This window comes from Primulina tabacum, chromosome 17, assembly GCF_025594145.1.
Source record: "Primulina tabacum isolate GXHZ01 chromosome 17, ASM2559414v2, whole genome shotgun sequence".
Taxonomy (NCBI): domain Eukaryota; kingdom Viridiplantae; phylum Streptophyta; class Magnoliopsida; order Lamiales; family Gesneriaceae; genus Primulina; species Primulina tabacum.
In genome coordinates, this window is record NC_134566.1 from 9,598,116 (window position 1) to 9,612,783 (window position 14,668).

At 32.2% G+C, this 14,668-nt stretch overlaps 1 protein-coding gene across 1 annotated transcript; it reads left to right on the forward strand.

The window, feature by feature from the left end:
* Positions 1–4,344: 4,344 nt before the first annotated feature.
* On the forward strand, positions 4,345–8,916 carry LOC142530324 (monocopper oxidase-like protein SKU5). The gene is made up of 9 exons (XM_075636104.1): positions 4,345–4,746; positions 5,482–5,591; positions 5,706–5,976; positions 6,058–6,196; positions 6,470–6,836; positions 7,358–7,723; positions 7,808–7,886; positions 8,229–8,431; positions 8,518–8,916. The coding sequence occupies exons 1-9, from the start codon at positions 4,612–4,614 to the stop codon at positions 8,615–8,617; spliced, it is 1,770 nt and encodes a 589-aa protein (XP_075492219.1). The 5' UTR covers positions 4,345–4,611; the 3' UTR covers positions 8,618–8,916.
* Positions 8,917–14,668: the final 5,752 nt, after the last annotated feature.

The window sequence follows — 14,668 nt, forward strand, 5'->3', positions numbered from 1 at the left end:
TATGTAGTCTTATTTAGAACTAGTTACTCTGTACACGTGATACATGTGTGTACAGTCTTTTTTATCATTATCGATAGACTAAAGTGAAATTTGACAAATTATGAGGGACTAAATTGATATTTGAATTCTTGACATAAAAATATTAAAAATAAAAGTGTGTTGAAATAAAACAAAAAACAAAAGTGTATATTAATATCATATAAGGGTAAAGTTGAAAGAAAAATTTGATGTTCCTAAATGATTACTATCATGCTCTCACACTTAATAAAATAGAATATATAGAATAGATAATATATTGGACCAAATTATTTAATATAATATAATATTTAATAGAAATAATATATTCATTATTTGGTACTTTATATTTTTATTATTTTAAATACATGAAACGTAATCTAGTATTGATTTTGCATGATATAAAGTTGATTTAATTATATATTATTGTTTAGGTACTTTTATCAAATCTCAAACTATATAGATTTTATTTCTTTACAATAAATATTAATTGTAGTAATATTTTAATGCGACATCGATTGATTAAAGAATATTTTCTTGACAAAAAATCTGTGAGACATATATCTTATTTGAGTCATCCATGAAGAATAATGTGGGGACCCGGACGCTAATTAAGTTCTTAATCATCATTGGGACTAATTAATCAATTATAAAACAAGGGTCTAAAATTTTTTCCTTTTTAAAATGCGGGACGTAGTGAAATCAACTAATATACAACTCAGTATAAAATAAAGTACATGTCCTGTACGGTCTACAAATCAGTAAAACTAAGGTTCAACGTCTAAATATCAAGTGTCAAAACCCTATATACATCCAAGTCCGAAGTCTCCACTCTATCACGATCTCTCCTCATCTCCTGGACCCTGATCATGTCCCACCTGTTGTCATGTACACATACAGACAAGACAACAGCCGAATAATTCCGGTGAGAATAAATCCCAGTATAAATCAACGAAACATGCAATCATATAAACAAATATAAAGCATGTAATCAGATAACAGATATATGTATCAAAATCTGAAACATAAACAATCGTAGACTGTCAAACATATACGTGACTCCACGTTTCAGACTAGACTTCATCCTAGTCTAGGGATCCCGATTTCCAAATGTGGTATTCCTATATCGAATTCCGTAATAGAAGGAACTCTGTTCCTATTACTCGATATAAACAAATATGGTGTTCCTATATAGAATTCTGTAATAGAAGAATTCCAATCCTATTACTCGATATAACCAACATCCGGTGTCCTGACCTATCCGTCATGGACTGTAGCTCTATCGCTAATATCCCATCTTGAGACATCGTGCAATGTGCCCGTGGCGATCCCGACATTGTCAGGCACTTCCGTCCCAAGATGTCTACACTATCCTGTAACATCGTGCAATGTGTTCGTGGCGATCCCACCACTATCAGGCACTTCTGTCACAAGATTTCCCGTCTGATACCTGCTATCTATAAATCAAGAGAACAAGTATATCAATCAAATCAATGCAATATCAATGCAATAAAGTAAAGTATGTGATTTAGGGAAACTCAGGTCTAAACTGACTCAAGTCGATCTCCCAGTACCACATTGACTTATACATTTCTTTCGTCGGTTTCTGACTCAGTCGAAGTTCTGAACTCACAGCCTGTCTGGCAATGACAATACCAATAATTTCATATCAATATTACCTTTCAAATCAATAACAATCTGATCAATCTTGATTTAATTCAAAATCAACGGTGCAACGGTACAAACTCAGTATCTCCGTCAATACCACGTCACCAGATAACAATTCTCTCAATTCATAATCGATACTAACACAATCTGATATCATATCTCAATCAATTAACTTCAGAAAATCACAAAAATTCCATAATCAGTCTGTTTCTTAATCTGACTTCGATTCTATGATGTCTAACATGTCAAGAACAACATATATGAGTTCCATTCAATTATGACAATATCATAATTCTAAAACATGTCGAAACGTAGTAAAACTTACGTCCAGTTGTAGCCTACGTTGCTAGGAACTCAATACCGAAGTCGGATTCAAAATCAGACGGACGGATTTCTCGCAAAAGGCGTAAAGATTTTCAACACAATTCCTCGTACCCTTTTCTCGATTTTTGGCTGAATGATTTCGAAGGGATAAACGTTATATATATATATCAATGCATGAATTCGACGAGGTGGCACAATTTTCGCGTCACACGTCGCACCGCGGGTGCGGTCTCGTTTACACCGCGGGTGCGGTCCTGCACCGCGGGTGCGGTCCTGTTTCGTACCGCGGGTGCGGTCTTGCTTCGAATAAAATTTCCTACCCTACTGGACATCGACCGCGGGTGCGGTCTAATCATGAGCGCGGGTGCGGTGTTGCTTCGGCAACACATTCTGAATTTCAAAATAAATGGCCGCACATTATCTTAAATCGTGTCTCAGTTGGCCCTTTCATAATCACGTTAAATTATAAGTCAATAATCTTTGATTGACAGTGATTAATTCTCGGGCATTACAAATAATGTGAGACATATATCTTATTTGGGTTATCCATGAAAAAGTATTACTTTTTATGCTGAGAGTATTATTTTTTATTGTAAATATCGGTAGGTTTGACCCGTCTCACAAATAAAAATTTATGAGATTGTCTCACAAGAGACCTACTCTATTTTCTTTTAAATATGTGATTTGATGATAAAGCCAATTTAAAAGAAGAATTTTATGGAGAAGTTAGATACGTTATGATTCATTAATGAAGATTTTAAAAATAAATCATAATAAAAGATATTTAATGCAGTGAGCACGTTTTGTTACATAAGTGGCATACTGTTGGAAAACATTATTATTGGAGTCTAATAATTGTTTTCGCGAGGAAAATAATTGATGTTTGAGTTGTTGTACGATTTAAAATATTTGAGTTATGTAGTTATTTTCAGCTATAATTTTCGGTAAATCTAAAAAACGTTTGGTCCTAGAATTGATATCATAGTCAGAGTCAAGAGTTCGATTATTATGAATTTCAAGGAATGCGATTATTGAGGAAAATAATGTTTGTGTGTAATAATTGTATTATTATCTTGGGAGAGTGGTTGAGCTAAAGGATGAAATTCTCCATAAATTGTCTAAAATGCAAGCAATTTCTCATATTTAATTTTTTTCATTCATATCTATTATATGAACTACCAGCTAGTAACAAAATTACTGACTTTATATTATTATATACCTAATTCCTTAAATTATTTTTAAAAAATTTCAAATGCTATAGATTAAAACATGAATTCCATGTTATCCTTCACTGTTCGAGGTCGAGTGGCAAATATTTAAAATTAAATATTTAATAGCATAAAGAGTAGAAATTTTTTTAGACATAGTTTAATAGGAATTATGAAATATTAATTAATTACGTATTTTTTTCAACTAATATTTGGTTCAAATTTTAAAAAAAAAATTAAAATTATAAATCATTATATCATTCATATATTATACTTAATCATCATCTCATCTCACGAACTAAACAATATCTAAAAAAGTTATTTTTTTTTTATCAAAGACTGGAGGTTTCCTTACGCAACTTTAATTATGTCTGCCTATAATAAAGAAAATTTTACGAGATTTCACTTTATATATAGACTAGGCATTGAATAAATATAAAATTAAGGAAAAAACAATCAAAATGATTATGTAAATTTGCCTAATTTATGTTTTGGTCTTTTAAGTATTTAAATATAGGTTGTGGTCATATAAGTTTTGATTACCTTTTTATTTTTGGTTGTTTTTTGTGAAAATAACGAAGTTACAACAAAAAAACCGAAATAACATCGGAAATCGCGGATGTTTGACACGATGACACCACGTCAATACTCCATTAGAAAGGGACCAAAAACCAAAACATAATCAAATTTATATGACCAAAACCCATATTTGAATACTTATATGATCAAAACATAAAATAGACAAACACAGACGATAACTTTAACAATATCATTTTTTTTTCCAAAGCAAGCATTCTTTGACTGTTTGTTGTCTCTCCGTAAACAAATCTAATATTGAATTATTTTCATATGACGAATAAACCTGGTCTATACTTGCAAATCAATGACAATAACAGAAAAATACAAACTGGTCTGTTAAGTAAAAAGATTGAATAAAACCAAAAATAAGATTCTCTAAACTTAGATTTTGACTTATTCAAGGAAAATGCATCAATCCAGTGAAATCATTTGTATCAAAACTTTCTTCATATCATTGTTAAAGTGACTAACCATTTTCTTCTTATATTCAAATGACACACAAAATTCGACGGGCTTAACAAGTGACCGGTAAAGCAAAACGCCCCCATTACAGCCCCACTTTTCTTGAACGAAGGGATTTACGGAATTCAAAGGCACCATTTCACAGCAAAGCACAAGGCCACACAGACCCCCAGAGCTTCTACTTACTCTCCCTGCATTTCTTTGCTGTCAAAGTCGAAGCTCACCCTTTGTTATCCTTGTGCCCGTGGCTGCATTTTACTCGATTCTGTGCTTGTTTTGACGTGATAATTAACAGATACTGACCACACCTTTTTCAAGATTGGAGTTTGGAAACTGCGGCAATTTGTGTTTCGTGATGGGTTCTGTGACTTGGTTGCGTTTGATTTGTGCTGGTTTGGTGGTGCGAGTGTGTTTTGGTGCGGACCCATTCGCTAACTTTGAGTTGGTGCTCTCGTACATCACTGCTTCTCCACTTGGTGTTCCTCAACAGGTGAAATGGTGTTTATTTTTCAGTTTTTGATTGTAGATTTGGAAATGGGTAACTTTTCTTTGCTCATCTTTTGGGCTTGCCTTGTTTGTTCTGAATGTTTGTGTGAAATGTGAATGGATCAAGAATTGAAAAGTTTGGTTTTGTAGATTCGAGACGAGTTTTGGTACAAATGAAGTTGAGCGCTTTTTTAGATTAACTTTATCCGATTTTGTATCCCGGAAACCATTTACTTTTCGCTGTTGTGTTTAATATTTGTCTGGCTGAAGGAGAATTTGGCTTGATAATTGAAAAGTTGGTGGCGGCCCACAAATTTTAAGTAAAGGAGTTCTTATGGTTTTTTGCTCTGAAATATATTTGTAGAGATGAAATTAAGACTTAGCAGATATTGTTGTTTCTAGTTTCATTTGATGATTTTTGGGTTACACTTTTAAGCTCTTGCTTGAAAAGCAAGATAGATTTGGAGATTTTTACTCTGTCCGTTCAATTTCCTTTACTTGAAGCCATATATTGTGTTTAATTAGCTTTGGGTCTAAAAGTATGTATTTGGTTGTAATTTTGTTCCTCCGGACTCATATTGTCTATTTGTTTCTTCTGAAGTGAGAAAATGATAAATATTTACAGATCAATAGCCTTCTGTGGTAGCGGTTTCCATCTTTATCTTCAATTTTTTTACATGTGAGGTACGCTTATGATTCAAGAAGATGAAATTTTTTATGCTGTTCATTTCATTTGCAGGTAATTGCTGTTAATGGGAAGTTCCCAGGTCCTATTCTTAATGTCACAACCAATTACAACGTTGTGGTAAATGTCAGAAACAAATTGGATGAGAGTCTCCTAATCACATGGTATGTGTGCCACAATGTATGGACCACAATGCTTTATAGATTATAAAGTGAACCAGATTTGAATATCTAAATTTTGATTCTTCAAGGATCTGATTGCTGTGATTTTGATGATAGGTCAGGAATACAGATGCGGCGTGCTTCATGGCAAGATGGCGTTTTGGGCACTAATTGTCCCATTCCTCCAAAGTGGAATTGGACTTACCAATTTCAAGCCAAGGATCAGATTGGTAGCTTTTTTTACTATCCATCACTTCATCTGCAGAGAGCATCCGGTGGATTTGGTTCATTTATCGTGACAAATCGCGAAATTATTCCTATTCCTTTTGCTGCTCCCGATGGGGATATAATCATCTTGATTGGTGACTGGTATACGCGTAATCACACGGTGTGTATGATATGGTCTGCATGACTTATTTTTGTTTAAGAGTATAAAGTTTTTAATCGCGATCATTGCTTGAAATATCAGGCCTTACGGAGAGCACTTGACAAAGGACAAGATTTGGGCATGCCAGATGGAGTTCTTATTAACGGAAAGGGACCTTATAGATACAACACTACCCTTGTCCCTGATGGAATTGATCATGAGACCATTAAAGTGGATCCTGGTAAGTTTCTTAAACAAGTCCTTGGACATCGGTGGCGATTTAATTAATTTTAATTTTGAATCTTGCGCTATAATATCTGCCATAATATATTACAAATGACAAGGCTAAATGTTAAGTCTTTTATGAATGTTATTTTGCAACTTATTTTAAAATCTCCTAGACATTAGTGTTATCAATGTTTAGTTTGAGATTCTCTGCGTTCTATCTTGGGAGCTACATTAGTTTTGTTTTGTTTGTTTTTTTAATTTTTATATAATCATCTGCACGTTGCAGGAAAAACATATCGACTTCGGGTTCATAACGTTGGAGTCTCTACGTCTTTGAATTTTCGAATTCAGAACCATAATCTGCTTCTGGTTGAAACAGAAGGCTACTACACAACACAGCAGAACTACACTAGCATGGATATCCATGTTGGTCAGTCTTTCAGTTTTTTGGTCAATATGGATCAAAATGCAAGCAGTGATTATTACGTTGTGGCTAGTCCTCGATATGTGAATCAATCACTCTGGCAAAGAGTGACGGGTGTTGCAGTTCTGAGTTATTCCAACTCAAAAGGAAAGGCCTCAGGTCCCCTCCCAGACCCTCCGAATGATGCTTTTGATCCATCATATGCGGTGAACCAGGCCATGTCGATTAGGTGCCCACAATTTTCTCTTCTTTTTTAAGCACATTAAATTATGTATCTTGTTTGTTTGTGCTCGTAGAGGAATTAAGATTCATTAAAGGTTGTAACTGGATTAGAAAACACATTTATTTTGTATTCATCTTCTAAGGTAACACATGTCTTCTTGGAATTGCTTTAAGCACATGCTAGGAGGCATTAAATCACATATCTGTCCTAAACAAAAACCCCTTGGGACCCATATATCCTTTGAAGGATATTATACCGGGAGTACTACTCTCGATATAGCCTAAACTAAACCGATGGTGTGCTATACTCTTGATAACACTTAAGAAAAGAAAGTTGATTAATTCAAGTTAGTTCAATCTTTTGGAATAAATCTTCAAACTTCCTTCTTACGCCAATTTGTGTGAAAAGACTGATGCTACTTCCTAAATTACTTCATATCCCCCATTATGTATTTTATTGTACATCTAATGACCTTGATATCTTGCAATCTGTCTTGGTTTACGTGTCTCTATTTTCTTGTTCATCAGGCAAAACGTAAGTGCTAGTGGAGCTCGACCTAATCCACAAGGTTCCTTCCACTATGGTTCAATCAACGTCACTGACTCTTATGTGCTTAAGAGTGTGCCACCACTGATTATTGATGGGAAACTTCGAGCTACAATTAACGGGATTTCATTTGCCAATCCCGAAACACCAATACGACTTGCTGATGAATTCAAGGTGAAGGGTGCCTACAAGCTCGATTTTCCAAGTAAGCCTCGGGACAGGGCACCAAGCCTGGATAGATCTATTATCAATGCTACTTACAAGGGGTTTATCGAGATCGTATTGCAGAACAATGACACTGTTATTCAGACCTTTCACTTGGATGGTTATTCCTTCTTTGTCGTGGGGTAGTGTCTAATCTGAAGTCTTATGTGCTCTTGGAGAATTAATGGATCTTAGGATTTAATTAATGCATGAATATGGATATGCAGGATGGGTTTTGGTGAATGGACTGAGAATAATCGAGGTTCATACAACCGATGGGATGCCATATCTCGCTCTACTGTTCAGGTATGCGAGAATAGTTTCCTTTTGGTTTTAGTTTTTTGGCTTGCACTTAGGAGACCCTTGGGCTCCAGTTACTGTTTGCTTTATTCTTGATTCGACCCTCAAACTCAAGATTATAGTAAACTCAAAGGGTTTAGTATGGAAAATATAATGATCAATATAACCTACAAATGATGATCTTTATTTTCATATTTGGATTGTACTATAGGGGGCTTTGTGCAAAGTTCACCCCAGAAAAGAATGATTGTCACTTTCATATCAGCTAATTTATGCCTTAGCATCTACATGATTCTGATCGGAAACACCATTCAGCTTTCTACCACATCTGCATTCGTTTATGAACAGGTTTATTCTGGAGGATGGACTGCTGTTTATGTGTCTCTGGACAATGTTGGCGTCTGGAATCTTAGAACTGAGAATCTCGACAGATGGTATCTTGGCCAAGAAACATACATGAGAATCACCAATCCCGAAGATACCAGTAACAAGACAGAACTACCCTTGCCAGACAACGCTCTCTTTTGCGGTGCCCTCAGCAAATTGCAAAAGTATGGAACAGTTAAATTCGAATTAGCCTTAGATCATGGAATCCCCTTAAATCTTTGATACTTAAAGATTTACTGTTCACTTGCAGGCCTCAGAAAGGTTCTGCAGAATCAAAACTTCACTCCTCCACCAATCTCTATATTTTTCTGCTCGTGGCGTTTTCTACGTTGAATTCTGTTCTGGCTTGAGAATTCTTTTTCCAGTTGGTATCTGTTGTGTTTTAGGATGTCTGAATTGAGCTGGCTCGGTTTACCGAATTTTTTTACGACTTTTCGAGTATTTCGAAACAACCTTCTGTGGTTAGGATTTAGCAGAGGCAAGGGTCGAGGTTAAAACATCTTATTGGGATTTGGGATCATGTTTTCAGTGCTGAGTTAGGTTATTTGTGTATTGTTTCATTGTTGGTGGGACTGTATCATTCTTTAGTTATCAAGAACAGTACTTTGCTGATACATTTCATCCATATTTGTTGATTTATTATTTTCTTGGTGACCTCTCCGTTTTATGGTGTTTCATATTTCAAGTTGAATAAGGTATATTTTTGGCATTTGAGTCTGTTTGTTGCATAATGAGCTTTACCAAATAACTTTCTAATTTGTTATTATTATTTGAGTTGGACCTTTGGGATAGAGTAATTTCATATCTTACTGTAACATGGTTTTGCGAAAATCTCGAAAATATTTTCAAAACATTTGAAAATAAATAGAATAATTACTTTGCTTTGTTTTTTATTCTTTATAAATTTCTATTTAGTTTATTTCACATTCTCTTATAAAGTTTTACATTTTTTTTAATGGAACGTTAGAAATATTTCTATTATTATATTACCATTTATACCCAAAAAATGCTTAAAATTTAAAAATAATGCAAACCCCAATTACCCAATTTAAAAGGTTGAGGTACATCGCTCTTGATTGTGATTTTACAAAGATGAAAATTTGTGTGAGACGGTTTTACGAGTCGTATTTTGTGAGACAAATATCTTATTTGGGTCATCCATGGAAAGAATATTACTTTTTATGCTAAGAATATTATTTTTTATTGTGAATATCGGTAGGGTTGACCCGTTTCACAGACAAAATTCGTGAGACCGTCTCACAAAAAGATCTACTTTTTTTATAAATTGATATGGTAACAAATGGAGGATTTGTGTACTTGGTTTGTTATGTAATTAATGTTGTGTGATAACTTGATCTTGCGATAACAAATTTGACAAATTTCAATGTTTTACTGTAGATTGAATATTCTACAAATTTCATATTATCTAAATCGATGTTTTCATATCGTAATGATCTACTTATAAAAAAATTTTAATCGATCAGAGCGAAAAACAGTTATATTATATAAAATAATAATATAATATAGTAATGAATATATTTTAAATTCTAAATATATTATGGACGTTGTTTTATTCCACGACACTATTTAAAAAAAATTATTTTTTAAAAAAATTAGTATATTTATATTTTAATTATTTCAAAATCAAAATTATATTTTTTACATTAAAATATGTGATTAATAATCCAATTTAAAGTTACAATTTTATTTTTGGTCACAAATATATATTGTGGGGGTAAAACGAAGTCTCTCTTATTACTTTTTCTTTTATAATTTTTTCAACTCTTTTTTTGAAAAATGTTAATAAAAACGTAATTTTTTTGTTACAAATATGTGATTCGAACGAACAAGAAAAAACGACGGTACATTCAATTTTTCTAATATTATACTTCTTTTTAAAAAAGGAATGAGAAAAATTAACAATACAAAAAAGGAGAAAATAGTTTTTCCAAAGAATTAAAATATAAAAAAGTCAACAAGATTATTATTTTTGTTATGAATATGTGATTAATAAAATTTTAACTTCTAAATAAAAAATTAACAAGATAAAAAAAGGAGAAAATAGTTTTTTTAAAAAGAACTATAATATATAAAAAAATTGAATGTACCGTCGTTTTTTTTGTTCGTTTGGAATCACATATTTGTAACAAAAGTAATAAGATAGATGTCATTTTACCCTCACAATATATATTTGTAACAAAAAATAAAATTATAAATTTAAATTGAATTATTAATCACATATTTTAATATAAAAATATAATTTTTATTTTGAAATAATTAAAATATAAAATACCAATTCTTAAAAAAATACAATTTTTTTAATAGTGTTGTGGACTAAAACAACGTCCATGGCACCTCTGCTGTGGGGCCCACATAAGAGGATCCTAAGTCTCATTCTTTATAATTTAAGTTTTGTTATCTTAAATTGTAGTGTTGTTATTGTTATGTAAGTGTTATAAAATTTATTATAATGATAATTACTATATTGTTTTTATTGTTATCCTTATTTTACTTAATACAAGTATTATCTAACCAATTTTTATTTTTAGTATTTTTTTCTCATATAAGTAATATATAGAAAAAGTCATTATCAAATATGTTAATTATTATTTTTAATAATTAACATATCAAAAAATAATATTAATAATAATCTATTATCAAATTTAATATAATAATCATTGCTATATTTTTATTATTGTTATCCTTAATTTATTTAATACAAGTATTATTAAACAATTTTTTACTTAATTTTATTTGTCGTGCAATTATGTTAAACTGCAATAACTATTTCTGTTCGATAGAACAATCGAAATATGGAGCTTGACATGATATACGATTTAAAAAGATTTGAGTTGTGCTGTTACTATCAACTATAACTTTTAGTAAAACGACAAACGTTCTATTTGATAAACTAATTTATAAAAACAATCATGATCAAATATATTATTATTATTATTATTATTATTATTATTATTTAAAAAATTTATTATTATTATTTTTATTAAAAAATTTATTATTATTATTTTTATTATAATAATAATATTGTTATTATTATTATCCTTATCTTATTTAATACAAGTACTGTCTCAATTTTTTTAAAATTCTTTTCTCATGTTGCAATATTTATAAAGAGATCATTATCTAATATATTAATATTATTTTATACAAGTAGTATCTAAAAAATTATTTTATTATTATCATTATTTGATAACAATTGAACTTAAAAAAATTATTATTGTTATCGGGATCAAGAGACTCTGTTTAGAAAAAGAGTGGATAAACAATCTCAAGAGAGTTTGAAAACAATTCGATTGAGTTAGCAACATAGAATTGAAATTCTCGTCAGTTGGGAATCAATAAGTCAGTAGATGAGTACTGCGCAAAAAAAAAAAAAAAGCTCATTGAACTAATTTGAACACAGTAAATGACAATATTGATGAGCAGTTATGTTACGAAACTGAAATCAAAGATAAGGTAAATGAAAATGTAAATGCACAAATACGTTTCTAGATGTTTGGATACTTGAATTACTCATACGTTACTCCTTTATCCTCATATGAAGAATTTTCACTAAAAAGCTTTGATAATTACAATACCATGCAATTACCCACTTCAGTAGGACTTACAATCGCATAACTAAAACTCACAGTATGCTCTCAACTTAATCAAAATGATAAGTAAGACTTCTTAATGTCAATTACAAGTATTTTACATTGAACAACTCTAAGCACAAATGATCTTTAATGATTAGAATATGAAACTTCGGCGTTGTGATGAATAATTGTTCGATCAGTTTGACTATAAAAAATTGATACTTAGAAAATTTACTTGTTAAAAATTCAAAGATTAGATGATTGGAGATCCCTGAGAGTCCATCCAACTAATCTATTTACAGGTCTTCGATTGCAAAATTGCCTTTTTGAATCTGATAGTCGTTTCCAAATACTGATGTCATTGTTGTCATGTCATTTTCTTTTTTGACAAATCGTACACTTTCATTAGTGAACATGAAATATGATATTCTAATAGACTGATAAAGCTGCTATCATGATTTTATCCGATATGAGCTTGGCTCTGCTCATCAAGGAATGTTTTGGAAATCTTCAGAGAATATCTGTCTTACTTATTTCATAATGCAGATTGATCGGTGATCTTCTATCATTAGTGCTTTCTATCAATTAGCTTCTATCAGTTATGTTTAGACACCGGTTGGGCTATGATATATAAGTTTTGAATCAGGAAACCATTTACGCATGAATGATCAATTTTCCTCATGAATTAGTTCGGCTAAGCTCTGTAATTTTTTTTAAAATCATTATACTTGTTAATTCATCGTAACTTAATCGATCCAACAATTTCTCCTTTTTTTGGTGATTGATAAAATATGCACTTAGAGAAAACTAAATTTATATAAAATCTGAATAGATTGAAAAAATTACAAATATCTACACAATTGTTAAACTGATACTCCGAATCACTATTTCTTATGATATTCTTTGAGCGATCAAGAGTGCTTAGATTGATCAGTTGACTGCGGCTGCTCTTTCTTTTGAGCCTGACTGTTGGATTCAGTTTTCTTCTACTACTACTAACTTTTTTCCCGATACCACTCGGGGATTTTAGGTATTTAAGTACAACAATCAATTGATTACTGCAATCTTCTCAGTAAGATTTCAATTCACACCATAAATTTTGGAGGATACCTGAAAACAGTTCGTTAAATTTGTCCACCAAAATGAGATACAGTGGCAACCTTTGCTTTCTCGATGACCTCTAACTGCATAAACATTTAAAGCACATCTGTGGAGAATGTAGATACATTTTTAAGCATCTTGTCCTTGAAGCTATCCACAAAATCAGCAGTGTTCAGTTGACATCTTTTCAGAATTGTTAGACTTGAAGTAATAGAAGTCAAATTGGCATTGATATGCCCCAATGTGTTATCTTCTGTAATATTTAATTTAATATCCTTAGATCCAGTCAACGGAGGAGTAACATATAGCGTAAGATATGGAGCCTGACTAGTGGAATGCCCTGCTTGTTCAACCATTAAAATTCTTGGTTCAGCCTGACTGACTGGCTCGACCATCTTCACTTCTTCTATTTCAGAAGTTTTTGACAAAGAGGCTTCTGCTTCAATCATCACAACTTTCGGCACTGCCTCTACCCACTCAGGCAATACCTCATCCTTCTGCACAACTTCCTCTGCTATCACTTCTCGATCCTCATATAGGATTAGCTTCTTCTGGAATGGTAGTAATTGTGCAATTTCTGGTACTTCTAGCTATTCGATTATAGGAGAGAATGGTGGTAGATCATCTACGAACACATCATCATCCTTATGTTGTTGTTCAATTGACTGCACAACTTTATCAATATTTTCCAAAGAAATCTCCCTGACTGGTGGAGATGCTAAGGCTTCTAATTGTTGTGGGGGCATAAGTGAGACTTCTATTGGAGATAGACTGACTGAAGGTTCAATAATAGAAACATATGAAAAATAGGTTCTCGTGCTGAGGTGGAGGGTAGCTGTAAAGAGGTCAATGCTGGAATGTTATAGTGTCTCAATGACCTTCTTCTTCTTGCTATCAGTTGGCAATACCATCTCATGGTCATCTTCCCACATTTTTACTTTCATCTGAAAAGACAGAAGATCCATATCTATTTGATTGATGACGACGATGTCATCATAGACAGTTGGGCACATAAGATTGTAATTCTATCTTCTTTCAGCATATATTGTTGTCAGCTTCTTGATTTCATCAGGTCTACAAAGTATAGCCGCCTCTGAATGACTTTTGATATGTTTCGTATCTTTGTAACCTTGAGAACACTCTTCTCCAATCCAATTTCCTTATCCAATGCATTCTTTTTTTTTCACCAGTTCGGTTCATATTGGTTTTGTTCAGATCAGCCTGGTTATCAGCATATTTCTCTTGTTCTGCAGTTCTTTGTCTAGTTTCTGATATGAAATCTTTGGTTTAGGTGACTGATGGATCCCCTTGTTCACATTGATTTCATCTTCATTGTCATCTTCCAAATCAGGTATATTTCATATGATGGTTCAGATCAGCTAGGGTAGTTTGGTCATCAATCAGTTTGGTTTCATCAAATACAACATGAATTCTTTCTTCAATATTCAATGTTTTCTTATTAAATACGCAATATGCCTTGTTGACTGGCAGGGTAACCAATAAACAGACCAACATAAGATTTGGCATCAAAAGCATAAAGATGAGTTTATCATTATTGTGAATATAACATTTGCAGCCAAATATATGAAAACACGAAAGATTAGTCTCACTCTCATTCCATATTTCATTTAGAATTTTACCAAACTTCTTATTAATCATGGTTAAGTTATATGTGTAGCATGTTGTGTTGATTGCTTTTGTCCAAAA

Coding starts and splice junctions, on each gene's coding strand:
- LOC142530324 (XM_075636104.1), top strand. CDS start 4,612: ATGGGTTCTGTGACTTGGTTGCGTTTGATTTGTGCTGGTTTGGTGGTG. Junction 4,747..5,481: donor CACTTGGTGTTCCTCAACAG/GTGAAATGGTGT, acceptor TTTCATTTGCAG/GTAATTGCTGTTAATGGGAA. Junction 5,977..6,057: donor GGTATACGCGTAATCACACG/GTGTGTATGATA, acceptor TTGAAATATCAG/GCCTTACGGAGAGCACTTGA.